General features: G+C 41.4%; 2 protein-coding genes across 11 annotated transcripts in view; both read right to left on the bottom strand.

Annotated features, from left to right (window-relative positions):
• The window catches only part of AXDND1 (axonemal dynein light chain domain containing 1), a 177,767-nt gene extending 170,177 nt beyond the window's left edge, over positions 1-7,590 (bottom strand). For 3 of the 9 annotated variants that reach the window (XM_055255122.2, XM_055255127.2, XM_063627439.1), the window contains exons 1-3: positions 6,015-6,293; positions 4,254-4,426; positions 3,147-3,250 (exon numbers count right to left, since the gene is read on the bottom strand). In XM_055255122.2, the coding sequence (XP_055111097.1) occupies positions 3,147-3,250; positions 4,254-4,426; positions 6,015-6,138 (401 nt within the window). In that variant the 5' untranslated portion in view covers positions 6,139-6,293. Of the gene's footprint in view, positions 1-3,146; positions 3,251-4,253; positions 4,427-6,014; positions 6,295-6,611; positions 6,815-7,202 lie in introns of those variants that run through there. The other 6 variants (XM_055255123.2, XM_063627440.1, XM_055255124.2 and 3 more) reach the window with 5 other exon arrangements.
• Positions 7,591-17,202: 9,612 nt separating this feature from the next.
• Positions 17,203-27,047, bottom strand: part of SOAT1 (sterol O-acyltransferase 1) — a 60,159-nt gene continuing 50,314 nt past the window's right edge. For both annotated transcript variants that reach the window (XM_055255727.2, XM_055255729.2), the window contains 5 exons: positions 24,639-24,736; positions 23,425-23,523; positions 22,489-22,624; positions 21,476-21,621; positions 17,203-19,140 (listed from right to left, as the gene is read on the bottom strand). In XM_055255727.2, the coding sequence (XP_055111702.1) occupies positions 19,084-19,140; positions 21,476-21,621; positions 22,489-22,624; positions 23,425-23,523; positions 24,639-24,736 (536 nt within the window). In that variant the 3' untranslated portion in view covers positions 17,203-19,083. The remainder of the gene's footprint in view (positions 19,141-21,475; positions 21,622-22,488; positions 22,625-23,424; positions 23,524-24,638; positions 24,737-27,047) is intronic.

Here is a 27,047-nt window from a genome sequence, read left to right as displayed (position 1 = left end):
CAAGCCTGACCAACATGGAGAAACCCCATCTCTACTAAAAATACAAAATTACCTGGGCATGGTGGTGCATGCCTGTAGTCCCAGCTACTTCGGAGGCTGAGACAGGAGAATCACTTGAACCCGGGAGGCGGAGGTTATGGTGAGCCGAGACTGCGCCATTGCACTCCAGCCTGGGCAACAAGAGCAAAACTCCATCTCTCAAAAATAATAATAATAATAATTAGAGATATGTTTTGTTTCTTCATAAAATTCTATGGTAAAACACCAGCTTCAACTCTTCTGGAAAATCTATTTTTATTTAAAAAAACAAAACCAAAACAAAACAAAACAACTTTGATTCTTAATCATAACATAATAACTGGATTTTATTCATTTGTCTTTAAGAAATCCTCCAACTCGTTCTTCAGCCCCCAGATTATTAACTGAGTTCATAATTCAAGCTTTTCTGCAAATCATCATTGGTTGAGTTATGTGTATCTATAAACATGTCTTTTATCTGAAGTTGTCAATGTCACCCTGTTCTGGGAGTTATTCCCACAGGTACTTCCTCATACCAGCTCCTTTAGCCCTTCCAACAATTTTGTAAATACCCAATGTTCTGCATTTGATTCTTTCCTGCTTAAAATATCTAGACTGATTTATTTTCTGCACTGAATTCTGCTGAAAGAGTTGTCGAAAAATATTACTCAGAATATTTGCTTTGTTGTTTTATATTTTACTGCTGGGTTCTGGGCGATTGAGGTTGCTGGACAAGTTATCTCATTATGAATACTATTAGTTGTGCATTTGTGCACTAGTTTTCTATTGATGACATAACAAATTACCACAAATTTAGCATCTTAAACAACACAAATTTATTATCTTACTGCTCTGTAGGTCAGAAGTCCAACAGGGTCTCAAAGGGCTAAAATCAAGGCGTTGGCAGGGCTGTGTTTCTTTCTGGATGCTCTAGAGGAAGATCCGTTTCCATGCTCATTTGGGTTGTTAACAGAATTCAGTTCCTTAAAGTTGTAAGACTGCAATCCCTGTTCCCTTGACAGCTGGCAGCTGAGCTGTCATTAGAATTCCTAGCTTCTAGTAGCCAAATTCATTTATTGGCTGCTTTTCCCCTTCCTCTATCTTCAAAGCCAGCAATGTCAGGCTGAACTCCTCTCACAAGTCAAATCTGTCCTCTTCCTTTCTCATCTCTCTGACCCACTTGACCGCCTTCCTTTTCCACTTTTAAAGATTCAGGTGTAGGCCGAGCACAGTAGCTCACGCTTGTAATCCCAGCACTTTGGGAGGCCGAGGCGGGCGGATCACGAGGTCAGGAGATCGAGACCACGGTGAAACCCCGTCCCTACTAAAAATACAAAAAAATTAGCCGGGCGTGGTGGCGGGCGCCTGTAGTCCCAGCTACTCGGAGAGGCTGAGGCAGGAGAATGGCGTGAACCCGGGAGGCGGAGCTTGCAGTGAGCCAAGATAGCGCCACTGCACTCCAGCCTGGGCGACAGAGCGAGACTCCGTCTCAAAAAAAATAATAATAAAATAAAATTAAAAAAAATAAAGATTCAGGTGATTAGGCTGGGCCCACCCTGACAATGTAGGATAATCTATCCATCTCAATGTCCTTAACTTTCATCATATCTGCAAAGTCCCTTTTGCCAGGTGAGGTATGTATTCACAGGTTCTGAGATTACAGTGAAAATGTTTTCGTGGGGTTGAGGGGGCACTATCCTGCAACCTGACTTCACACTTAAAAAACTCCAACTCAGAGTCATTTGACATTAAAACTTTATTTTTTGTTCTGTTTTGTTTTGAGAGGGGGTCTCGCTGGGTCGCGCAGGCTGCAGTACAATGGCACAATCTCAGCTCACTGCAACCTCCACCTCCCAGGTTCAAGCAATTCTCCTGTGTCAGCCTCCCAAGTAGCTGGGATTACAGGCGTGCGCCACCACGCCTGGCTAATTTTTGTATTTTTTGTAGTGACAGAGTTTCACCATGTTGCCCAGACTAGTCTCGAACTCCTGACCTCAAATGATCTGCCCACCTCGGCCTCCCAAAGTGCTGGGATTACAGGCATGAGCCACTGCACCTGGCCGACATTAAAACTGTAATGTCAGCTTATTGCCACATTCAGATATAGCTAATTAATTTTCAAAGTACTTCAAACAACTCATAATCCTAATTATTGCTACCAATAATTATAACCATGATCTAGAGGCATAGAATAAAATATAAAGCCTCAGGACATAAAAGTCAATAGGACAAGTTTCTATCACTTTTCCTTGCACTGAAGCATAGCTGAGTAATAGCACCTATACTTAAATAGCACATTATAGTTTTACAAGTGCTCTTGCATCCATTATCTTATTTGTGCTTTACAATATCCCTGGGAGGCACATAAAACTGGGCAAGCCTATTACTCCCTTTTTACGTATGAGAAAATGGGGCTTCAGAAAGACTAAATAACCTCCTCCAGTATGTTAAGTGTAAACATTTCTTTCAGAAGAAGTGACATTTAAGTGAGGGGCATGCATGGAGTAAATTGATAAGCAGACAATACATAGAAAACTAGCAGGTCTCAATCTTCACAGGGAAAATGTTGACCCACTTGACCGCCTTAGAATGACTTAGAATGTTTGTAGGAATGAGACAAAAACAAACAGTATTTGCTGAATTGATCTGAAACAGTGTAAAGATTAAGGGCTCCCTTTGGAGAGATCCAGAAATTAAGCTTTTGTTTTTCAAGGTTTTCCACATCATGAAGCTATGTTGCCTAGTTCTTTCTTCTAAAGATGTCCACAAAGGAGACATACACACAGATAAAAGGAGCACTAAAGGCATTCTGCCTGTTGGATCTTGTCCCTTTTACTAGGGTACAACAGGGAATAGGAGAGTATAGGGACAAGTATACAAAGGCATGCAAAAAGCAAATTTAAACCAAAAACATGTAAAGTCAGCACCTATTTCCATCCTACTGATAATAATCATACACAAAAAGATGGTCTTTGGCCCTTCTGGGTTGTATTCTGATTCAAAGACACTGTACCTTTTATCATCTATGATTCAGTGATTTTTCTAATTCTGCCCCTCCCAAGGTAATCATACAAAATGAGAAAACAACTCTATTTATCAGCATCTACCCTACTATCTTCCTTCTTTACCTTCCAGCTCCCGTGAGGGAGACGGGATGGTCAATCAGGTATTTGAATTTATTCCTTCGAACAGGGTGATGCCAGACATGGTCTACAAGGCGTGGAAGAGTGCCCTGGGAAAAAGCAAATACACATGAATATCCAGCAGAGGGCGATTTAATCAAACAAAATTTATTAATAGTTTTCAGTAAGTACTGTATTTACATTTGAGGGCACTTGGGTACTCTAAGGAAAAAAGAGAGCAGAATTCTTATTAAATAATATAAAGACTAAAACTAGAATAATGCTATAGTGAGTGAAAAACATTAAGGGTAGCAATGATCATTTTAGTAAATCCACATAAAAACAGGTCAATGGAAATACTCAAGCCTTGGAAACAACTTATACAAAACACTGGAGTTTTCAATCTAAGAAATTATTTTAAAAAAAATTTTTTTTTGAGTCAGTCTCACTCTGTCGTCCAGGCTAGAGGGCAATGGCGCAATCTCGGCTCACTGCAACCTCTGCCTCCCGGGTTCAAGTGATTCTCCTGCCTCAGCCTCCCGAGTAGCTGGAACTATAGGCGCATGCCACTATGCCCAGCTAATTTCCGTATTTTTAGTAGAGACAGGGTTTCATGATGTTGGCCAGGATGGTCTTGATCTCCTGACCTCGTGATCTGCCCGCCTCGGCCTCCCGAAGTGCTGGGACTACAGCCTAAAAAAAATTTTTAAGGCCAGGCATGTTGGCTCACACTTGAAATTCCAGCACTTTGGGAGGCTGAGGCGGGTGGATTGCTTGAGCCCAGGAATTTGAGACCAGCATAGGCAACACAGCGAACTCCGTCTCTACGAAAAATACAAAAATTAGCCAGGTGTGGTGGCACAGACCTGTAGTCCCAGCTACTCAGGAAGCTGAGGTGGGAGGATCACCTGAGCCAGGTAGTCGAGGCTGCAGTGAGCAATGATCAGGCCACTACACTCCAGCCTGGGCCACAGTAGTAAGACTCTGTCTCAATCAATCTTAAAATTGTTAAGGCTATCTGGAATATATAACATGTGCATAATAAATACTTAAAGAATAATCAGATTCCCAAAAAATAATGTTCCCCATTACTCTACATATGCACATACAAACCTTTGGGGTTTTAATTTTCTTAGGAGGCAGTAAGTTTTCAGGACAAGGACCAGCATTGGCCGCATAGGTCAGAGAAAGAAGAACTTCTTTGGGAATGAACTCATTCTGAAGGGAAGTAGGAAGGGGTTTTGAATGATCCACCATATTTTTTTTCTCCTTTAGCTCAGGAAGTCCTAAGTAAGTAGTGGAAAAGAAAAACTCTTACTATATATTTTTTTTAAGTTAGATGGAGCTTCTCAGACTGCCTCATCAATCCCATCTGTTTCTAACAGAGAGAAACATTGCTTCTATTTGACAAGGATAGTAACAAATAATATTTAAAACAGTGACCATCTTCTAGTCAAGGAAAATAACATTCATCTTGCCTACCCTACTCACATTACATCAGACACAGTTTCAAAAACTCAGGTACTAAGATGAACCTGCATGATTCTCAATTCAAAGTTGAAAACTAAACTCATTTCACTTGCTCAGGTAACTGGGAGAGCCTTAAGAAGATAGGAATGAATGTCTATTTTCCCTTCCATATGAAAATCACAAATCTCTCCCCCCAAGCTGTCAAATTATTTAGTAATTTTTTTCTTACATGAATTCAAAGGTGAGAATAATTGCATTAAATCGAGGCATTTACAGAGTGGAAAGGATCTGGGTCGGATTTAAAAGTAAAAATGGAACTGGGATTGTTGCAAATGAGAGTGGAACAATCTGAGCTGACAAATCTGCGGAATGGGAACCGTAAAAAGAGTGTTCTGCCTTTCTTGACTAGGGCAGGGGAGTAATAAAGGCAGGTAGTTGGGCTAATATACGAAAAGCCCTCCTATGAAGTCAGTCAGGTAGGGTTGAGTTGTTATTCTTCTTAATCTATGCCCCTAACATGGTATGGTTTATGTTTATTTCTATAAGGAGGTATCATGCTTTGATTACTATCAAAAGTTGTTAGGGTTTACATTACCAAATCTCCTGAGAGCTTGAGATCAAAACAAACAGGAAAAAAAAAAAAAAAAGTTGGGTGGGGCTTGGGGCTTTAGTACAAGGTGCAGGTGAGATGGGAAAAGCTTTAACAGAACAGGGGGTAAGGATAACACTAGCTGACTCTGGTACAGATCTGCATATGAATGAAAATCTTAAGGAATTGCTCTCATTTAGAAAAATTACTAAAAGCTAATACAAATTGGCATGTTTTACTAAACTGCGTTTCTCTTATCTCTGCTATTACTTTTTGTTTATTTATTTATTTGAGACCGAGTCTACCTCTGTTGCCCAGGCTGGAGTGCAGTGGCAAGATCTTGGCCCACTGCAACCTCTGCCTCCCGGGTTCAAGTGATTCTCCTGCCTCAGCCTGCCGAGTAGCTGGGATTACAGGCGAGTGCCACCACACCAGGCTAAATTTTGTATTTTTAGTAGAGACGGGGTTTCACCATGTTGGTCAGGCTGGTCTCAAACTCCTGACCTCGTGATCTGAGACGGAGTCTCGTTCTGTCGCCAGGCTGGAGTGCAGTGGCGCAATCTCGGCTCACTGCAACCTCCGCCTCCCGGGTTCAAGTGATTCTCCTGCCTCAGCCTCTTGAGTAGCTGGGACTACAGGCACGCGCCACCACGCCCCCCTAATTTTGTATTTTTAGTAGACAGGGTTTCTCCATGTTGGCCAGCATGGTCTCAATCTCTTGACCTCGTGATCCGCCAGCCTCAGCCTCCCAAACGGGATTACAGGTGTGAGCCACTGCGCCCGGCCTATTTATTTATTTTGAGATGGGGTCTTACTCTGTCTCCCAGACTGGAATGCAATGGCACGATCCTGGCTCACTGCAACCTCACCTCCTGGGTTCAAGCGATTCTCTTGCCTCAGGCTCCGGAGTAAGCTGGGACGACAAGCGCAAGCCACCATGCCTGGCTAATTTTTGTATTTCTAGTAGAGACGGGATTTCAACATATTTGGCCAGGGTGGTCTCGAACTCCTGACCTCAAGTGATCCACCCACCTCGGCCTCCCAAAGTGCTGGGATTACAGGCGTGAGCCACCGCGCCCTGCCTCACTATTACTTTTTCAAATTTCCTTAAAGCGAAAGACCAGGAACCAAAAAATACGTAACTACTGATATTTAAAATAGGGTGAATTTAAAACCATATATAAATCAACATTTGAAAAAATTATGAACAGTATTTAGATGGAGTAGTGAAACAGTACCCTGACTCAAAATACTGTAAAAGGAATGACTTCTTGCTTTATTTAAGCAAGTGTGTTAGAAAAATGTAGCCAATCAAGGTATTCTGAGTATCAGATTTAAAAAACCGGTGAATGGAAGGTGATTTCTGTCTTACGGCCATGACTGTTTATGACTTCAGAATCAACGAAATTTACCTCTTGTCCCTTCCTTGGCTACAGACACTTTTAACTTTTTGCTCTCAGATGCTGATGTAGAGTTTAGAGCGGTGGAGGACGTTTTCGGGAGAGACATAATAAACAATGCCTCCTATCTCTTTAGTAATTTGAAATAATCCTCCGGAAAGCTAATTTAGACACAAATCAGCGCCGCACTGGGACTTGCAGGCTGCCACATAGTCCTGCAGGCAGAGGAAAAAAGATTAAAAAAAAAAAAAGATGACAACTATTGAGTACTTAGGTTCAGATCGCAGTTTAGAATTCATCCTTCTTCGGGGCGACCTCTATGTTCTGGGGTTATCTGTCGCGACTAAGAAGCCTTAGTGGACCGTCAGGTCAAGGTCAAGGAGCAGGGCAGGAAGGACCCGCTCGGCGGACCCCGCAGAGCGCCGGCAGCCCTGGTGGGCGACACTCGCTGCAGGCGGCTCGGCTGGGGACCCCGACCTTCCCCACAGGCAGCACTCTCGCGCGCCAGTTCCACAAACTCGGGAGTTGGGCAGGCCTCGCACTGCATCTTGGTTTAAAATGACGGGAAAGGGACACCCGCAATCCTACCCACACATTGCGTACCCGCCCAGCAACCGCTCACTTCCTCCTTTGCTGGAAGGCCTGTTTGTCGTCATAGAAACCCAGGGCCCCGAGGTTTAGCGCCCTGGGGCTGCCTTCAGCGGTGCCGGCGGAGGAGGGAGACAGCTAAGACAATCCCCACAGCCTCTCGGAGTTTCTTGTTTTCTAAGTCACAGCATAGGTTCAGTAGCAAAGGAGAAGAAAAACGTTTAATCCGGCCGTTGTCACGGAATCTGAGAGTGTCTCACCCCGGGGCTTCCTGCCGCGGGCGGGGCCAGGCCAGTGCGCAGGCGCCGGCGGGGGTTAGCTCGAGGGTCGACCCCTGTAGCCCGTGACGCACGCGGGTTAAGCAAGGGTCTTCTAAGAGTTGTTTCCATCTTTCTAGCTTTTTTCTATTGTTGCTTTGCATATTTTTCTTTCTCTTTCTTTCTCTTTTTCTTTCTTTTTTTTTTCCCCTGAGACGGAATTTCCCTCTTGTCGCCCAGGCTGGAGTTCAGTGGCGCGATTTCGGCTCACTGCAACATCCACCTCCTGAGTTCAAGCAATTCTCCTGCCTCAGCCTCCCAAGTAGCTGGGACTACAGGCACACGCCACCATGCCCGGCTAATTTTGTATTTTGTTTTTTGTTTTGTTTTGTTCTGTTTGAGACGGAGTCTCGTTCTGTCGCCCTGGCTGGAGTGCAGTGGTGCGATCTCAGCTCACTGCCACCTCCGCCTCCCAGGTTCAAGCGATTCTCCTGCCTCAGCCTCCCGAGGGACTACAGGCGCGGGCCACCATGCACGGCTAATTTTTGTATTTTTAGTAGAGACGGGGTTTCACCATATTGGCCAGGCTGGTCTCAAACTCCTGACCTCGTGATGCGCCCGCCTCGGCCTCTTAAAGTGCTGGGATCATAGGCGTGAGCCACCGCGCCCGGACGCTTTGCATATTTTTCTAAAAGCCAGACTCAGGGGGATGTTGGGTAATAAGAAACTCTGGGTCCCTTATTGGGTAAGCCGTCCAGTGCTTTACATTCCGGTTATGTCTTCCTTGGACCCTTAAACGCCAACCCCCAGAGCACAAGGAAGGCCTCCTGGGCCCAGATTTTTCACCCCCTTGGGGCAGGGAAGGAGAATTGAGGTTAGGTGGAACCAGCTCAGGTATAATTGTCGGGGCTTCTGGCGTGAAAACCTGCCCTCAGGAAAGAATACCATCAGCGTCCAGGTGCGGTGGCTCACGCCTGTAATCCCAGCACTTTCTTAGGCCGAGGCGGGTGGATCACGAGGTCAGGAGTTCGAGACCAGACTGACCAACATGGTGAAACCCCGTCTCTACTAAAAACACAAAAATCAGCCAAGAGAGGTGGCGCGCGCCTGTAATCCCAGCTACTCAGGAGGATGCGTCAGGAGATTCGCTTGAACCTGGGAGGCAAGGGTTGCGGTGAGCCGAGATGGCACCACTGCACTCCAGCCTGGGCAACAGAACGAGACTCCGTCTCAAAAAAAAAAAAAAAAAAAGTATCGTCAGAGCCTTCGCACTGTACTGAGGCTCGGTTCGGTGAGGGATCGTTTCTTTTCTTTTCTTTTTTTTTTTTTGAGACGGAGTTTCACTCTTGTTGCCCAGGCTGGAGTGCAGTGGTGCCATCTCGGCTCACCGCAACCCTTGCCTCCCCGGTTCAAGTAATTCTCTTGCCTCAGCCTACCTAGTAGCTGGGATTACAGGCATGTGCCACTACGCCCGGCTAATTTTGTATTTTTAGTAGAGACGGGGTTTCTCCATGTTGGTCAGGCTGGTCTCGAACTCCCGACCTCAGGTGATCCGCCCGCCTCGGCCTCCCAAAGTGCCGGGATTACAGGCATGAGCCGGATCGTTTCATATTAAGGCAGAGATGTAGTGCCAAATAAGGAACCACTGGGAGAAACCCAGCGTCTAGTTGCTTCCAGACAGGGAGGAAACTTTATCTTATTCAATCACCATATTCCTTAGCACCAAGTACAGTGCCTGGACAAACGAGAAAATCGGTTGGACAGTTCTCTTCTGTCTTGACAGAATTACGGCTATTTTCTGGTTTTGAGAGTAATAGCTGTGAGAAATTGGAGCAAAGTGTTCAAAACAAGTCTCCATAATCCCTTTGAACTCTTCCGATCAAACATGTTGGGTGTGTTAGCATTTTAGCCTTTAGCCTTACCTCCCCTGTTACCCTAATTTTTCAAAGAATTAAAATACACATAATAGCATTATAGAGCACACAAAGTTATCTGTCTTTTGTATTCTTAACCTAGTTCAAAAAAATCCAAGTACAGTATTAAGAAAGCAGATAGAAATAAGTGAACACATTCTAGAAAAACATAAAGTATAATCTAAAGGATTTAGGAAGTGATTAGATCTGTGAGACATCAAAGGTCTCTTTTCTGTCTTGTGCTGTGGTACGGTGATCATACATAATGTCAGAGGAGTTTGAACCACAGCAACTCCATCTTGAATAGGAGCTGGGTAAAATAAGGCTGAAACCTACTTGGCTGCATTCCCAGACGGTTAAGGCATTCTAAGTCACAGGATGAGAGAGCAGGTCATAAAGACCTTGCTGATAAAAACAGGTCGCAGTAAAGAAGCCAGCTAAAATCCACCAAAACCTAGATGGCCACGAGAGTGACCTCTGGTCGTCCTGACTGCTGTACTCCCACCAGCGCCATGACAGTTTACAAATACCATGGGAATGTAGGGAAGTTACCCTTTATGGCCTAAAAAGGGGAGGAATGAATAATCCACCCCTTGTTTAGCATATCATCAAGAAATAACTGTAAAAATGGGTAACCAGCAACCCTCAGTGCTCTCTATGGAGTAGCTGTTCTTTTTTTCTTTATTTTCCTAATAAACTTGCTTTGCACTGTGGACTCGCCCTGAATTCTTTCTTGTGCAAGATCTAAGAACCCTCTTGGGGTCTGAATCTGAACCCCCTTTCCTGTAACAATACCATTTACTGAGACTGGAAACAAAGGAGGAAGACCAGATTTGGAGGAGGGCTTTGGAGAAGGATCCGTTTAGGACTTGTGGATATATTAAGTTTGCAGTAAGATTGAGATATCTGGATGGGAATGAGAAGTAACTATTTGATTATACATTAATACATGGGTCTGAAGCTCTCAGCAAAGGCCTACTTTGTTAAAGTTGAACAGATGAGGCAGGGTGTGGTGGCTCATGCCTATAATCCCAGCACTTTGGGAGGCTGAGGTGGGCAGATCATCTGAGGTCAGATAGAGACCAGCCTGATCAACACGGTGAAAACCTGTCTCTACCAAATACAAATACCAAATACAAAAATTAGCCTGGCGTGGTGGCACATGCCTGTAGTCCCAGCTACTCAGGAGGCTGAGGCAGGAGAATCGCTTGAACCCGGGAGGTGGAGGTTGCAGCACCATCGCACTCCATTCTGGGCGACAAGAGTGAAACTCCCTCTCAAAAAAAAAAAAAAAAAAAAAAGTTGGATGAGTGGCTGGGTGTAGTGGCTCATGCCGGAGTCATCCCAGCACTTTGAGAGGCTTAGGCTAGAGGATGGCTTGAGGCCAGGAATTCGAGACCAGCTTGGACAACGTGGCAAGACCCTATCTCTACAAAACAACACAAAAAAAGTTAATAGATGAGGCATAAACAAAAACAGTACAATAAGACTATCACTATCAAAAAATACAATTGCTACTCACAGGGTAACTCCTCTCGTAATTTTTAATTATACCGAGAATCCTAAAATGGAGTAAAGTAAAATACTATTAAGGTCTTTGATGGAAAATACCATAGCAAAATGTAAACTGAGTAGGTAAGAATCTTCGTAAACAGAAAACCTCAAGACATGTAAAAGTGATGGTCAGAGTCGATTTTTTTTCTTTTCTTGAGATGGAGTCTCGCGCTCTGTCGCCCAGGCTGGAGTGCAGTGGCATGATTTTGGCTCACTGCAACCTCTGCCTCCTGGGTTCAAACGATTTTCTGGAGCCTTGGCCTCCTGTGTAGCTGGGATTACAGGCACCCGCCACCATGCCCAGCTAATTTTTATATTTTTAGTAGAGAGGGGATTTCACCATGTTGGCCAGGCTGGTCTCAAACTCCTGACCTCAAGTGATAAGCCCACCTCAGCCTCCCAAAGTGCTGGGATCACAGGTGTGAGCCACCACACCGGGCCTCCAGTTAGCAACTTTTAAAAGCAGACGCTTGAGAAGGAAATCTAAGCACTACTCAGCCACTTTCCAAGGGAAAGAGTAGCTTCTAGTATTGCTTCCACACAAGAAGGGCATCCCTAAAACTGAATGATGTCTGACTTGATCATTCAGTTCACACACAGGCATGCCTACAGGAAGAAATATGCTTTTGTATTGTTCATGTGTCTTCAGTGCATGGCACAGTATCTGACAAATGATTATGCAGTCTATGAGAATTCATCTTTCTCATTGTACACTAAGTTGGGCATCTACAGAGAGCAAATTCAATGATCATGCCAACCTTGAGTATGCTACTGAGTGATTTCTCATAGTAAATTTACCAAGTTATATGCTTTATAAATCAGATGCATGAATTTGGTTGAGTCCAAATGATAGCCATCCAAGCCTAAAGTGACACAACTCTACGCTTTCATAAATTCATCAGAAAAAATTCCAACACTATGGCTTTGCCCCTAGCAGCAATGACCAGCAGCCACTGGGTCCAAGAAACAGGGGCAGAGTTAACTTCTGAAAGGATTTTCCCTTTCCCACTCCTTTGGCACTGCAGAGCCAGGTGGGTATAGCTAGGTCATCAAGAGTAACTAGAGAGTATTCCTTGACTGTTGCTATCATATGTGCTTCCACCAACAAAGTGTTGCAGTGTCAAGTATTCCTCATAATAGGCTCCTATTACGAGTAGATTCTTCGCAGAAAGGGCATCTTCATCTGAGCTGCCATAACAGAATACCTGGGACTGGGTAATTTATGAAGAAGAGAAATTTGGTTGGGTGCAGTGGCTCATGCCTGCAATCCCAGCACTTTGGTAGGCCGAGGCGGGTTGATCACTTGAGGTCAGGAGTTAAAGACCATACTGGCCAACATGGTGAAACCCCGTCTCTACTAAAAATACAAAAATTAGCTGGGCATGGTGGCCGGCGCCTGTAATCCCAGCTACTCAGGAGGCTGAGGCAGGAGAATCATGTAAACCTGGGAGGTGGAGGTTGCAGTGAGCCCAGATCACGCCACACACTCCAGCCTGGGCGATAGAACGAGACACTGTCTCCAAAAAATAGGCTCTCCTCATAACAGCACATTGGCAATAGCTGAATTTTGGAGGAGACACATTCAAACGACAGCAGGAGGAAGTAACCCTATCTTGCTCCAAAACTGGTTTCCCTTAGTCTTAAGAGGCATACCTCCTAGCCAACTGCTTTTCACCTTTCATTAAAAACCTAAAGTCCATTTCTACCCATCGGAGGTAGAGCAATGCTTTCTTAGATACCTTTGCGGGTTTTTGTTTTTGAGATGGAGTCTCACTCTGCCACCCAGGCTGAAGTGCAGAAGCATGATCTTGGCTCACTGTAACCTCCACCTCCCAGATTCAAGCGATTCTCATGCCTCTGCCACCCAAATAGCTGGGATCACAGGTGTGTGCCACCGAGCCCAGCTGATTTTTGTATTTTTAATAGAGACATGGTTTTATCATGTTGGCCAGGCTGGTCTCGAACACCCAAGCTCAAGTGATACACCTGCCTCGGCCTCCCAAAGTGCTGGGATTACAGGCATCAGCCACCACACCTGGCCCCTTCACAGGTTTTAAAAGGCCAAGAGCAAAAGGAATTAAGCAACAAATAACGGCCTCGAGAGAGAGAGGCGGCAGAAGAGTCACTATCACTGCATTTCTTGATGCAAATACAAAGTCACAATTGGGCCCCACAATTTATTTGTAACCTTTAACACAGTTCCCCTTCATTAGACGGACAAGAAAGCCCTGGTCAGTTGTTTGCCTTCTCTTTTGGCTATATTCAGCATATAAAGTTGCCTGGTATCAAGATGAACAGCATTTATGTACATGAACCATACAGTTAATACTGAATACACTTGAAGTTACTTTTAAAAGAGACTTGGTTTCTGGCCGGGTGCAGTAGCTCATGCCTATATTCCAGCACTTTGGGAGGCCGAGGCAGGTGAATGACCTGAGGTCAGGAGTTCAAGACCAGCCTGGGCAATATGGCGAAACTCTTATCTCTACTAAAAAATACAAAAATTAGCCAGACATGGTGATGTGTGCCTGTAATCCCAGCTACTGGGGAGGCTGAGGCAGGAGAATCGCTTGAACCTAGGAGGCGGAGGTTGCAGTAAGCTGAGATCACACCACTGTACTCTGGCCTGGGCAACAGAATGAGACTGTCTCAAAGACATAAAAAAATAAAAAACAGACTAGGTTTCTTCCAAATATATTTATCACATTCACATGTGCAGCATTTTGCCATTTTTGTATATTTTTAAATTAAAAAAAATTTTTTTTGAGACGGAATCTCACTCTGTTACCCAGGCTGGATGGAGTGCAGTGGCGCGATCTCGGCCCACTGCAACCTCTGCCTCCCAAGTAGCTGGGATTACAGGCATGTGCCACCATGCCCGGCTAATTTTTTTGTATTTTTAGTAGAGATGAGGTTTCACCATATTGGCCAGGCTGGTCTCAAACTCCTGACCTTGTGATCCACACACCTCGACCTCCCAAAGTGCTGGGATTACAGGCGTGAGCCACTGCGCCCGGCCTAAAAATTTTTAAGTTAATGCTAATACAACTCATACTAAACAAAGTATTGGTGCCAGTGATCAGACAAGGACTTGCAGGGGGAGGAGGAAATAGCAATTCAGGAAAGTAACATACAAGAATGAATCAGAAAAGACATCTTTCACTATAGAAAAACCTTTAATAACAACTTCAGATTTACATGACCCTTCTGGTGCTCAGAACACTATGGATTCACACACACACTGGAAAGATACAGACACAGGAATCTGCTGCACTACCCCAAATGGCAGAGTCTTGACTGGGGCTTCAGCTCCTTTCCCAATCCAAAATTGGCACCTTTTTCCATGGAAATTCAAAGTGCATTTCTAAATGATGGGGTGCATGAACTGTTTCAAAAGTATTTAAAAACAAACAGGAAGTACAGCTTCCATTTCATTAAGAAAACACCACCACAAGGCATGGTGCAGTATCTACTAGCTTAAAGTCTATCACTCCATTAGGGCTTACTGACAGCAGAAATGTGAATGCAGTAATGTAGAAATAAGGAAGAGAGCACTTAAGAAAAAAACAGTACAGAAGTTTTAGAGTTTTTTAAACTTTAATAATATGCTTGACTAATATAGTCAAAAGTGATATGCACTCGTGAAATTAACCCATTTTCTGAAGTCCAAATTAGCTATTAAAGTCTTTACCCAAAACATAAGGATTTAGTACACTATATAGATTACATAGCTTTCCTACCAACCTAAAGCTTATCAACTTTATTACTGTCTACTGATTTTCAAACTAGGCATTAAATTTAGGTTGGGAAAGAAGTGACACACTCTGTTTCAACTAGGGTAGTTGCATGTTATCCTCTCTTTAAACCGGGCTTATATGTAATTTTTTTTTGAGACAGGGTCTCGCTGTTGCCCATGGCTCTGAAATGGAGGGAACTGGGACATAAATGTTTTGAGGAATAAAGTGGTGTGATCACAGGTCACAGGTCGCTGAAGCCTCCATCTCCTGGCTTGAAGCCATCTTTCCACCTCAGCCGACTGAGTAGCTGGGACTACAGGCATGCACCACCATGCCTGGCTAATTTCTGTATTTTTTGTAGTGACAGGGTTATGCCATGTTGCCCAGGCTGGTCTCAAACTTCTGAGCTCAAGCAATCCTCCTGCCTTGGCCTCCCAAAGTACTGGGATTAAAGGCATGAGCCACTACACCCAGCTATATGTAACATTTTATTTCAACAGAGGGCCAACACTGTATTACCTGATAGAAACTTTAATAATGATAAAAAAAAAAGTCAAATCCTTATATAAACTTCACCCAAAACATTCACTTTGGCCGGGAGCATGGCTCATGCCTATAATCCCAGCACTTTGGGAGGCTGAGGCTGGCGGATCATGAGGTCAGGAGTTCAAGACCAGACTGACCATCATGGTGAAACCCCATCTCTACTAAAAATACAAAAATTAGCCGGGCATGGTGGCAGGCACCTGTAATGCCAGCTACTCGGGAGGCTCAGGCAGGAGAATCGCTTGAACCCAGGAGGCAGAGGTTGCAGTGAGACGAGATCACGCCACTGCACTCCAGCCTGGTGACTGAGACTGTCTCAAAAGAAACAAACAACAACAACAAAAAATTCACTTTATTCCTCAAAACATTTATGTCCAGTTCCCTCCATTTCAGAGCCATAAAGCCTAGAGATAAGACACATAAAATACCCAGAACAGACCTTTCTGTGTATACAGTGTGTGTATATATACCATATGTAGCATTGCTATGTAGTATTACATAAATTACATGAAATTTTGCATAAGATTAGTAAGCAAGTCACTGAAACTTTATTAACAATAAGTATGGGCCTGGCATGGTGGCTCATGCCTGTAATCCCAAAAGCTTTCAGCAGTGGGAGGTTTGCTTGAGGTGAAGAGTTTGAGACTAGCCTGGGCAGCACAGTGAGACCCCCATCTCTAAAAAAAAAAAAAAAAACAAATAAATTAGCTGGGTGTGGTGGTAGGCACTTGCAGTTCTAGGTACTCCAGAGCACTATTTGAGTCCAGGAGTTTGAGACTGCAGTGAGCTATGATCACGCTACTAACACTCCAGCCTGGGCAACAGAGTGAGACCCTGTCTCTTTAAAAACAAAAAGTATGAGCTATCTTCCATTAAAAAATTGATTCTGGAGCAAGGAGCCAGGAGCCGTGGCTCACACCTGTAATCTCGCACTTTGAGAGACTGAGGCAAATAGATCCCTTGAGTCCGGGAGTTTGAGACCAGCCTGGGCAACATGGTGAAACCCTATCTGTACAAGAAAAAAAAAAAACTGGCCTGGGCGACAGAACAAGACTCTGTCTAGAAAAAAAAAAAGGCAGCCTCAGTTTTCTAATTAAATTCTAACATGAGGCAAGCAACTTTACCTGCAAAGTTTTAGTATGTGAATCTACCAACAAAACAAAATTCCATTTTGCATCATTATCCAAGATTGAGAATAAAAGGATCTAACAAATTCATCCTCACACACAAAGGTACTAGAAGGTCAAGTTAGAGATCTAATGAGAAAGTGATATACACACTACATAATTGTTCTGTTGGTTAATATGCCCAAAATAATAGTTACTATCATTACATCTTACAGAAACAAAAACTTTAAGCTTATTACTTTTCAGAAGGAAAAAAGTATCCTATAACTGAAAATAATTTTTGCCACATTAGCAAAATAGAAAAAATAAATCTTCCTGAAACATTACCAAGAGATTTTAGTTTTTATTTGTTTAAAGAGTATGGGTGGTGGTTTCAAGAAAAGACTTTTGCTAAAAGCAGCTAGCACTAAGATTATGGCTATCAAACCAGTTTCTTTCATAGAAAGTGACCATTCCTTGAAGTCCTACTGTTTTTGAAAGTTTCTTAGAACAGCCTCAGCATTCTAAACAGTCTGTAGTTCTATATATTTGTTGTCGCAATCTTGGGCAGGAAAATGACTAATAACAGGAAACAGAGGCCAGGCACGGTGACTAACGCCTGTCTTCCCAGCACTTTGGGGGGCTGAGGTGGGCAGATCACAAGGTCAGGAGTTTGAGACCAGCCTGACCAACATGGTGAAACCCCATCTCTACTAAAAATACAACAATTAGCCGGGCGTGGTGGCATGGGCCTGTAATCCCAGCTACTCAGGAGGCTGAGGCAGAATAGCTTGAACCAGGGAGGCAGAGGTTGCAGTGAGCCGAGATCACGCCACTGCACTCCAGCCTGGGCAACAGAGCAAGACTCCATCTCAAAAACAAACGAACAGGAAGCAGAGAGCTTTTTGAAAAATAGCCTTGATCAATCCAACAAATACAGTATTCAGAAACACTACAGAGCAACAAAGTCTTCTCATAAGAGTCATATTTATAGTATTTCTTAACAGAAATATAAACCTAAGAATTCCATTCTCTAGATTCAAAAGATTGGCTTGCTCATAACCAGGTCTCAGAGCAATCTATTCCTAATATATTTAAAATGCAGTTGTAAGTTCAAGAGACTGATTCATTTTAATTTTAAGAAAAATGTCAGGAATTACAAGCCATATTCAAGCAAACCAGTTAGGAGGTTATGATTCCATTACAATCACAATACTGTTGTGCAGAACATTACTGCGGGAACATGCAGAGTACCTTTTTAAAAATAAGCTCCTCTGAGGTGTATTTGTGTCCGCTGAAGTTGGATTTAATGTTTGAAAATTACCTAAACTCATCTGGACCAGTGGTATCATGAGTAAGATACATGATTAAGCTGGATACTTGTGGTTCAAATTAAGTTGTGACTATTAAGAAACTCTACTTACCTTCTTGTGAGACTCAAACTGACTTTAAAACAATTCCGAACAATACCAAGAGAGCCTCTCAAGTGGCTGTTCCAAGTAACAACAATCATTTAAATAATTCATAAATCTTTCTTTGAGTGGAAAGTTGAACGAGATGGTCTCTGATACCCCTTCCAATGCTCAATCTTTACAATCATACCTCATACATACAAACAATTCCTACACACATTGTATTAGAAATGGGAATCTTATAAAATGGAAGTATTACATAATAGAGTACATTTTCTTGAAACCAATCACATATTAATTTATTCCACCTAAAAACATACTAGCGTTAAAAGTATAACTGAGCAAATGCAGAAGCCAGCTTCTGGATTCTTAATGATCACTTTAATATGAGTGGAGGTGATTAATACTTATGTTACAGACTCACTAGTCTGCAAAATAATTCAAGGTAAGTCAATATTTATTAGACGATAAAATAATTGTTCCAAAGGATATTTCTAAATAACTTCAAAGAAGTTACCATAAAGTTAAAAAGGAATATCTTCCATGTTAAGTTTGTGATAAAATAATTTAAACACATGATTGACTCTACAAATCTTTTTTACAAATTACTTCAGAAGTTATAAGAGGAAATGTTTTTCTTTTTCCTCTGCTATCTCTTATTTTTTCCTTCCTACTTCTGATCCCCTTAATATACAGTATTATTGATGTAAACTCAAGAATTCATGGTAAAAGGCATCTTTTTGCTTCACAGAAATCATGACCTATAGAGAAAACAAGGTAAAAACTAAGGAAAATTGAACATTGAACTTTTTTCAAAAAAATTACAAAATAGGATGTATAACATTATCTTTGGAAAACAGACATTTTCTTTCTACTAGATATAGCAAAAATCATTCTACATTTTTTCTTCCCCAATTGCATGTTCAATTAGCATACATTCCAACAGTGTAGAAAAAATTTCTAAGCCAGAGGTATTTAAGTGATTTCTTTCTAAGTGTTTTGGCTAATTCAGTGGCCAAGAAACTATGATGTTTATTCTCTGATTGGACGGAGTCAAGAAACAAAACAGATATAATTACCAAGGGATAAAGCTGATATGACCCAGCAACAATCTGTCATTACTTCAGCTATTAGTCAGCCTTCTCCCCCCACTCAGCCCCACAAAAAAAGTTCTGCTCTGCTTAAGTGTACAAGACTCCAGTGAACTTCCAACAGCTTTGCTTCAAGTGACCTAGGAATGGACTGAGTCATCTGTAAAGCCTGGAGTGGTCCAAATAACACAGACAACTTCAGTAGCAACTGGAAACAGCTGGCTCCAAATCAGGGAGATACCCAATCTTCAGTGACAAGGAGGAAACAAAGTCCAAGCTTCTAAAACACGTAACGACAAGTCCAGGAACGTGGCCGGATATAATCCAAAAATGTGGGCTGCAGTGGGGAAAAATAAGAATGGAAAAATAATTTATTTGTGTAGAGTAGAGGAGGTATGGAGGTAGGTGGGGGATGTTAACATGATACATTGTACATCTCTAAAATGCCTCCCACCATTTCAATAACCCTCAAGGTATAAGCAGCTCACTAATTCAAAAGATGTTCAGTACTTTTATCTATGACACAGATTTATTTAATTTAGATGCTTCACATAAAGCTTTTAAAGTCCAGTAAACTATACACAATTGTGTGGACTTTGACCAGTTTCTAAATAGGCACTATTTCTTTCTGTATCTTTTATTTTAGCACAGCCTTACTTTTAGTACCTTAAAATCTAAATGGTGGTTAAGGATGACAAATATATATATATATATATATACACATATATATATATATTTATTTATATTTATATATTTATTTATATATTATATATATACTAATATATACTAATATTTAGTACCTATATATAACCAGCATTTAGATTTTAAGGCACTAAATATTAGTATATATTAGCATACATATAATATATAAATATATATAAATTAATATATAAATATAAATATATGTTATATATATATATATAACCACCATTTAGATTTTAAGGTACTAAATATTAGTATATATATAATATATAAATAAATATATAAATATAAATTATATATACACATATATATAAATGACTAACATACATATATGACTTATATATATATATATATAAATGACTAATACAAGGTTTAAAATTACTGAACTATCAAAGGAGGAGCAAATGAAGCACTACAAAAGTTCAGAAATAGGAAAGACAGGGAAGCAAGCATTTGAAAAATCATCATGGAAGATGTGGCATCCAAACTGGATTTTGATAGGAGAATAAAATCTGACATGTGGAATCCAGGTGACCAGGGACAGTCAAGAGCAATTACTTCAGATGAACAAAGGAGATTAATATGAAATAAAGAGGGAGAGTTGAGGCAGCCTAACAGACATAGGGTACACAGAAAGAGGGGAAGCTTTGGAGAGGAAACTGATTAATTTCATTATGGACATTTTCAGTTACAGATGCCTACGAGAAATACCCAGGAAATAAATCAAAAAGGCATCCCCTCCAAACCTGGAAGGTTGTAGGGATTGAATGAATTATTAGTAGGGCCACCAAATTTAGCAAATACAAGTACAAGATGCCTAGATGAACTTGAGACAAATAGCTCTATCTGCCATATTTTTTGTAATTTACTGAAAAAAGCAGAATATAGGACATTTGGGGTCTTCTAAGAAACCCAATACAGGAGGCAGGACAAAAGTATTAAATACAAGACATGCCCTATATACACAAAAAGCCTGGCAATCCTACTTCTTAGGGTGTTTCCATCATGAAATTCTATCCATAACTATAAGCAGTACTTTCAGCTAGTGCTAGTAGATCTAATAAACCAGATCACATCAATTAAATTAACCAGAGTGTTTGCTGGAAAATTCCTATGTTCTATACTGTGTTACCTGAAAATAAAATTCTAAAAAAAAAAAAAAAAAAAAAGCCATCCTCCTAAAATCTGTACCCATGTATAGCTAAAAACTAAAGTCCTAAGAATAAATGAAACCTGAATATAATTACCAAAAACCAAAAACAAAAATAGAATCAAGAGAAATGGAAGGATCTCAGTGTTGTCCAATATTTTTACAAGAGTTTATTTAGAAGAAAGAGGTTTAAAAAAAAAAAAAAAGGTATGTTTTAGGTGGTGGTAGTAAGGACATACATGGCATTAGGAAAACCCTGGAGAATACTTAGAAGGGGCTGGCTGGGCGCGGTGGCTCCAGCACTCTGGGAGGCCGAGGTGGGCGGATCATGAGGTCAGGAGATCAAGACCATCCTGGCTAACATGGTGAAACCCCATCTCTACTAAAAATACAAAAATTAGCGGACATGGTGGCATGCTCCTGTAATCCCAGCTACTCGGGGGCCGAGGAAGGAGAATCGCTTGAATCCGGGAGGCAGAGGTTGCAGTGAGCTGAGATTGCGCCACTACACTCCAGCCTGGGTGACAGAGTGAGACTGTCTCGGAAAAAAAAAAAAAAAAAAAAAATTAGAAGGGGCTGAAGGCAGTAAAAGAAGAAAACCAAAAGCTAGGAGAGTTAAATGTGAAGAAAACTAAACGAAAGGAAAAACTTCAAGTACAATAAGATCAGATCATAAACTAATGCTTTTACTCCTCATTTCCCTCTCTTTAACACTAATTCATCATAATCTCCACTACTATCCTCCTCAACATTGCCCACCAACTCTCACAATCAGAGAATAAACAGGTTCTTTTGCACTCCAACCAGGTTGGTGACTCACATTTTTCAGAGGACAGTGCTGACGTGCATACCACTCTTGAGAATAAAAGCAGAGTAAGACTCCATTGCCCAAGAAAAGAGAAGTCCACATCAGAACATTCCAAATTGGCTTTTTCCGACTATCATTGACAATGAAGTTGAAAGCCACTAAAAACAGGAAGGCAACAAAGAAATACACAGTTATCAGAGGTCAGAAGTTCGAGACCAGCCTGGCCAACATGGTGCAACCCCATCTCTATTAAAAATACAAAAATTAGCCAGGCGTGGTGGTGTGTGCCTGTAATCACAGCCACTCGGGAGGCTGAGGCAGGAGAATCACTTGAAGCAGGGAGGCAGAGGCTGCAGTGAGCTGAGATCATACCACTGCTCTCCAGCCTGGGTCACGAGACTGAAACTCTGTCTCAAAGGAAAAAAAAAAAAGAAAGAAAGAAATATACAGGTATCAAAACATAATTTATCAGAAGATGAGGGGCCTCAGGTATCTGCTGTTATTTAATAATCACAGTGAGCAAAAACTGTTTATATATTTTTTTATTCTGGTCACTGTTTCTATAAAGACAAATAAAGCTTCAGTGTTAAAATCAGTAACTTACAAGAAATCAGTGTTTTCAGAACATGTGTATATATATTTCATGGAATTAGAATATTCATATTCCAACTTTTCCCTCTCTACTCACTCAAAAACTTGTCAGTTTTCTAGGGGGTGCATACCGACAATGTTTACGAATGGGAAAGCTGTTTATATAGATAACTTTTATGACCTACCAAATCAGTGTTATCAATGGTCTTCATGAGGTTACCTAGTTCATTTCCCTACTTCAAAGTGTAAACATCTTGAGACAGAGCTGTGTATAATTATTCAAAGTCAAAATTCTGACCATCTGATAAACAAGTACTACCTTAAAATGTTACTACTACTATCTAGTTCTCCTACATTGATTTTATAGTTTCCTTTCTATCTGGTTTTCTTTTTTAGCATAGTACCCAATACTCACAGCATGCCAAGATACTTACTTCCAAAGAACATGAAGAGCACGAAGAGCACGGGATAGAAAAAGCTCAAGCAAACAGCCAAGGCATATTCATGTACTACAGCAGATACAGCAAAGACAGCTAACATGGCAGCAGATTTGAATCTCTTGGAGAAAAACTAAAGAAAAAGGAAAACATTACAATGTAATTTTTAAAAATTTAAAGCAAGCATGAATTATATAGGATGATTGGAGAGATACAAATCCACACAAAGGTGTTTCTCACAGAAAAGTGTTTCTCAGCCGGGCACGGTGGCTCACGCCTGTAATCCCAGCACTTTGGGAGGCTGAGGTGGGCAGATCACCTAAGGTCTGGAGTTCAAGATGAGCCTGACCAACATGGAGAAACACCATCTCTACTAAAAATACAAAATTAGCTGGGCATGGTGGTATATGCCTGTAATCCCAGCCACTTGGGAGGCTGAGGCAGGAGAATCACTTGAACCCGGGAGGAGGAGGTTGCAGTGAGCCGAGAACATGCCATTGCACTCCAGCCTGGGCAACAAGAGCGAAACTCTGTCTCAAAAAAAAAAAAAAAAAAGTATTTCTCTACCTTTAACCAAAAACGAATGAAAAAGACCAAAGGGAGATTATTTGTTGGCAATGAGATTCATAAGAAACTATCCATTATTGATGGATCATTTCAACTCCAACAATCTCCATGCATTCTTACTTTGTTATGTAAGATAAAATTCAGAGCAAAAGAAACAGTATTAGACCTACTACTGTACACAGTGGTTTCTAAGCAGTACCATTCAGAGCAGGTTTCTAGATGTAAATTTCTCAAAAGAAAACTGAAAAGATACTATTACCCTTTCCTCATGAGCAATTAAATATAACTTCTTCCAGCTGTATAATACTCATACTTTCTGAAAATCTCGATTTCATAAATAATATCAACTTAAACCTTGCTACTTACCCACAGAAAGTCCTTGTAAGCATAGTAATATAGCCAGTCATGGACCACCACATTCCAGGTTCTATAATAGTTAGAGTATGACGTGGAGTTCCACCAATCCTGAGGGAAAAAGTAAAGGCATAAAACACACACACACACACACACACCCCACTGGAAAGCAAACCCCCCTGACCTTCCCAAAGAACACATGTAACAGAAAAATCAAAGTATACTGTGATAAAACTGTTGGTTCATACACTGATGAGAGAAAAATCTTCAAAGGCATTTTGGTTATTAGTGTTGAATATGACATGAATTCTCATACTATATATGATTTAGTTCCTAGGTTCCTACAGAACACATAGAATCACTTAAATCTAATGTTCATCTAAACAGCAATCAGTAAGCCCCACCCCCCTTACCTTGCTAGAATGTCATGAGAAAATTCTATGGTCATGAAGACGAGAGAGTGCTAACACTAGACAGCTGTTTGGTGGTTACCATAAATGGCAAAATTACCCAAAGTGTGAGATGGTGGCTACCTCGAAGTCCTGGTATCCCTATAAATATTTCTTGCTCCCAATTTTAAGATCAGATGAATGAAATCAGATATCTAAAATCTGCAATCCACACTTAAAGTTTCTTTGAGAAAAAAGGTGGTAGACTTGGAGTGTTGCCAAAAACAACCAAAACTCAAAGACAGCTTTAGGTAGGGTTAAAGAATGCTATGAGCCATTCTGACTCTAATTCTATAGCTTAATTCCAACTTTAGAAGCATAAGGATACTATCTGAAGCAAAATTAATACCTTTCAAAACAAAAGAGGGAAAAGTTATTTCCCTCGTGAACTGCTCAACTGTCTTAAATGGAATAATTTGCTGAGGTCATTATTACAGAACTAGACGGTCCGTTTCAAATGAATGAACACTCGGAAGTCTCATGGTGTGCTCTGAACAAACAGTTTCCTACTGGAATCACCAATATATCCTTGCAGGATCCAGCAGAAACCATGTGCTTATGTTAAGGGAGCAGATATTAGAGACAGAAGAAAACACAAGGTTATGCTAGTTATATCTGTAACTGAATTTCAGAAAATATTGGCAAAACTTGTAGAAAAGAAAATTATTTCACAATGTTTGTGTGAAAGGCTGGTGACATTAGCCAAAAATGTCGAAATACTAATAATGAAGAAGATAATAAAATGTGAAAAGAAAGCTAAGTCTAAGTATATACTACCTTATAGAACATCCTGTCGCCAAAGCGTAACATCTCAGCAAAGGCATTGAGCCAGCAGTGCAAAAAGGCAAAAAAAGTAAGGAAGAGAATCAGCACACCTAAAAATGAGATTAACAATATTAGCAGTCTTTCCAAATAGCTCACATGCCAAGCAACTAATTATATCACATCATTTTATTTAGCTGGGATTCTTTTGTAAAATATAAGTTATTATTCCAGTTTACCCATTCCAGAGATGATATACTTTTAGAGTTAATTATCTTAATTTTAAAACAGTAACTTCATTCAAAGTGGGTTCAACAAATGACATTACCCAGTCTGGCTTTTTTTTTTTTTTTTTGAGACAGAGTCTCGCTCTGTCGCCCAGGCTGGAGTGCAGTGGCGCGATCTCGGCTCACTACAACCTCTGCCTCCAGGGTTCAAGCAATTCTCCTGCCTCAGCCTCCCAAGTCTCCAGCCATGTACCACCACACCTGGCTAATTTTTTGTATTTTTAGTAGACACCGGGTTTCACCATGTTGGCCAGGCAGGTCTCGATCTCCTGACCTCATGATCCACCCACCTTGGCCTCCCAAAGTGCTGGGATTACAGGCGTGAGCCATTGCACCCAGCCTACCCAGTTTGTTTTTAAGAAATGCCTAGATAAATATGGCCTAACTTAGTACCCAAGGCCTTTTTAAAAATCTGGCCCCCATACCCCCCTCTTAAACAATTGTTTAAAACTGGGAGAGACTTTGCCCCCTCCCCCCTACAGGACATTTGAAATTCTAGAGACTTTTTGTTTTTAAAAGACAGGGTTTCACTATGCTGCCCAGGCTGAACTTCAACTCCTGGGGCTCAAGTGATCCTCCCACCTCAGCCTCCAGAGTAGCTGGGACTACCGGGGCAAGCCACTGCACCAGTGCTGTGACAACTGGAGGAGAGGGAGTTGTGCCACTGGTATCTAGTTGTTAGAGGCCAGGATGCTGCTAAACAGTTTATGCTACAATGCAGAAGAATGCCACTCCAAACAAAGAATTAACCAGTCCCAAAAGTTAATAGTGACATGGTTAACATAGTGACATGGATAACATTCTAAACATATCTCCAATGATTCTACCCTCTAAGTGTTGTAAACATCATCCACAACTGGATTTATGCCATTCCAGAATGCTCCATGCCCTTGCATCCATCCCACTACCTAGAATGACCTTTCCACCAACTCTCTGCCAGGCAAATACCCACCTATTTTTCAATACCCAATATTAAATGTTATCTCTAATATGAAACAAAGGCCATAAGCATTTTGTTTATCCTACTTATATAGTGCATATTACAATATATTATAAAATATCCATTTATATGTCTACCTCTTTCACTCATTTATTGAAAAATATATATTTATAGAGCATCAACTATGTACCAGACAATATGAGAGAGACTTGTGATTGACTATAAAACACAATCCTTGATCTCAATAACTTTGCAGCTAGTGAGGAAGACACTCAAGTATGTAACACATATTCTATTTTAGGGACAGATACAGAGTTCATTCAAATAAGTCTTGGGGCTGGTGAGGGAAGGTTACTGGAAGAGGAATGCAAGAGAAGAAAAGAAAGGGAAGGTGATGACAGAAAACATTACCAACATTCAATGAGTAAAGAAAAGAGGAAAAGTAAGGGAAACTATAAAAGCTCCCAGACTGTAAAGATAATACATGTCTTGTTCACTTCTGAGTCCTCTGCACCCGGCATAGTAATAGGTACTCACATATCTCCATAATAGACAAAAAAATGCAATAAATAAATTTAAGAAATCAAGGTATGGCTGGAAAGACAGGAGGAAAATAAGAAATAGCGGCAAAAGGCCGAGCATGGTGGCTCAAGCCTGTAACCCCAGCACTTCGAGAGGCTGAGACAGGAGGATAACTTGAGCCCAGGAGTTTGAGAATGGCCTGGGCAACATGGCAAGACCCCGTCTCTCCAAAAAATAAAAACTTAGCCAGGCATGGTGGCATGCACCTGTAGTCCCAGCTACTGAGGCGAGAGGATCACTTGAGCCCCAGAGGTCAAGGCTAGTAAGCCATGATCACACCACTGCATTCAGACTGGGTGACAAAGAGAGACCTGGTTTAAAAAAAAAAAAAAAAAAAAAGCAAGAAAACAGTGACAAGAGAGATTTCAAAATGTGGTCAGCAGCACCCAATGCTTCACAGAGGTCAACTTGGATAAGGGGTAAAGTACATCTTAATCCATCCACTGGATTAGAAAATGGAGGTTACTAGTAATTTCAACAAGGGGCATTTAAGTGGCTTGGTGGAATCAGGAGCAAGATTACAATGAACTGAATAGCGAACAGGAAGACACAGCATGAATGTGGACTGTCCACTGTCAGAGAAAGGTACAACTTGAGTGAAAGCCATAAGATGAA

Source organism: Symphalangus syndactylus, chromosome 12, assembly GCF_028878055.3.
Source record: "Symphalangus syndactylus isolate Jambi chromosome 12, NHGRI_mSymSyn1-v2.1_pri, whole genome shotgun sequence".
NCBI classification, from domain to species: domain Eukaryota; kingdom Metazoa; phylum Chordata; class Mammalia; order Primates; family Hylobatidae; genus Symphalangus; species Symphalangus syndactylus.
The sequence above is the reverse complement of the archived record's forward strand: the minus strand, read 5'-3'. Positions and strand labels throughout refer to the sequence as shown.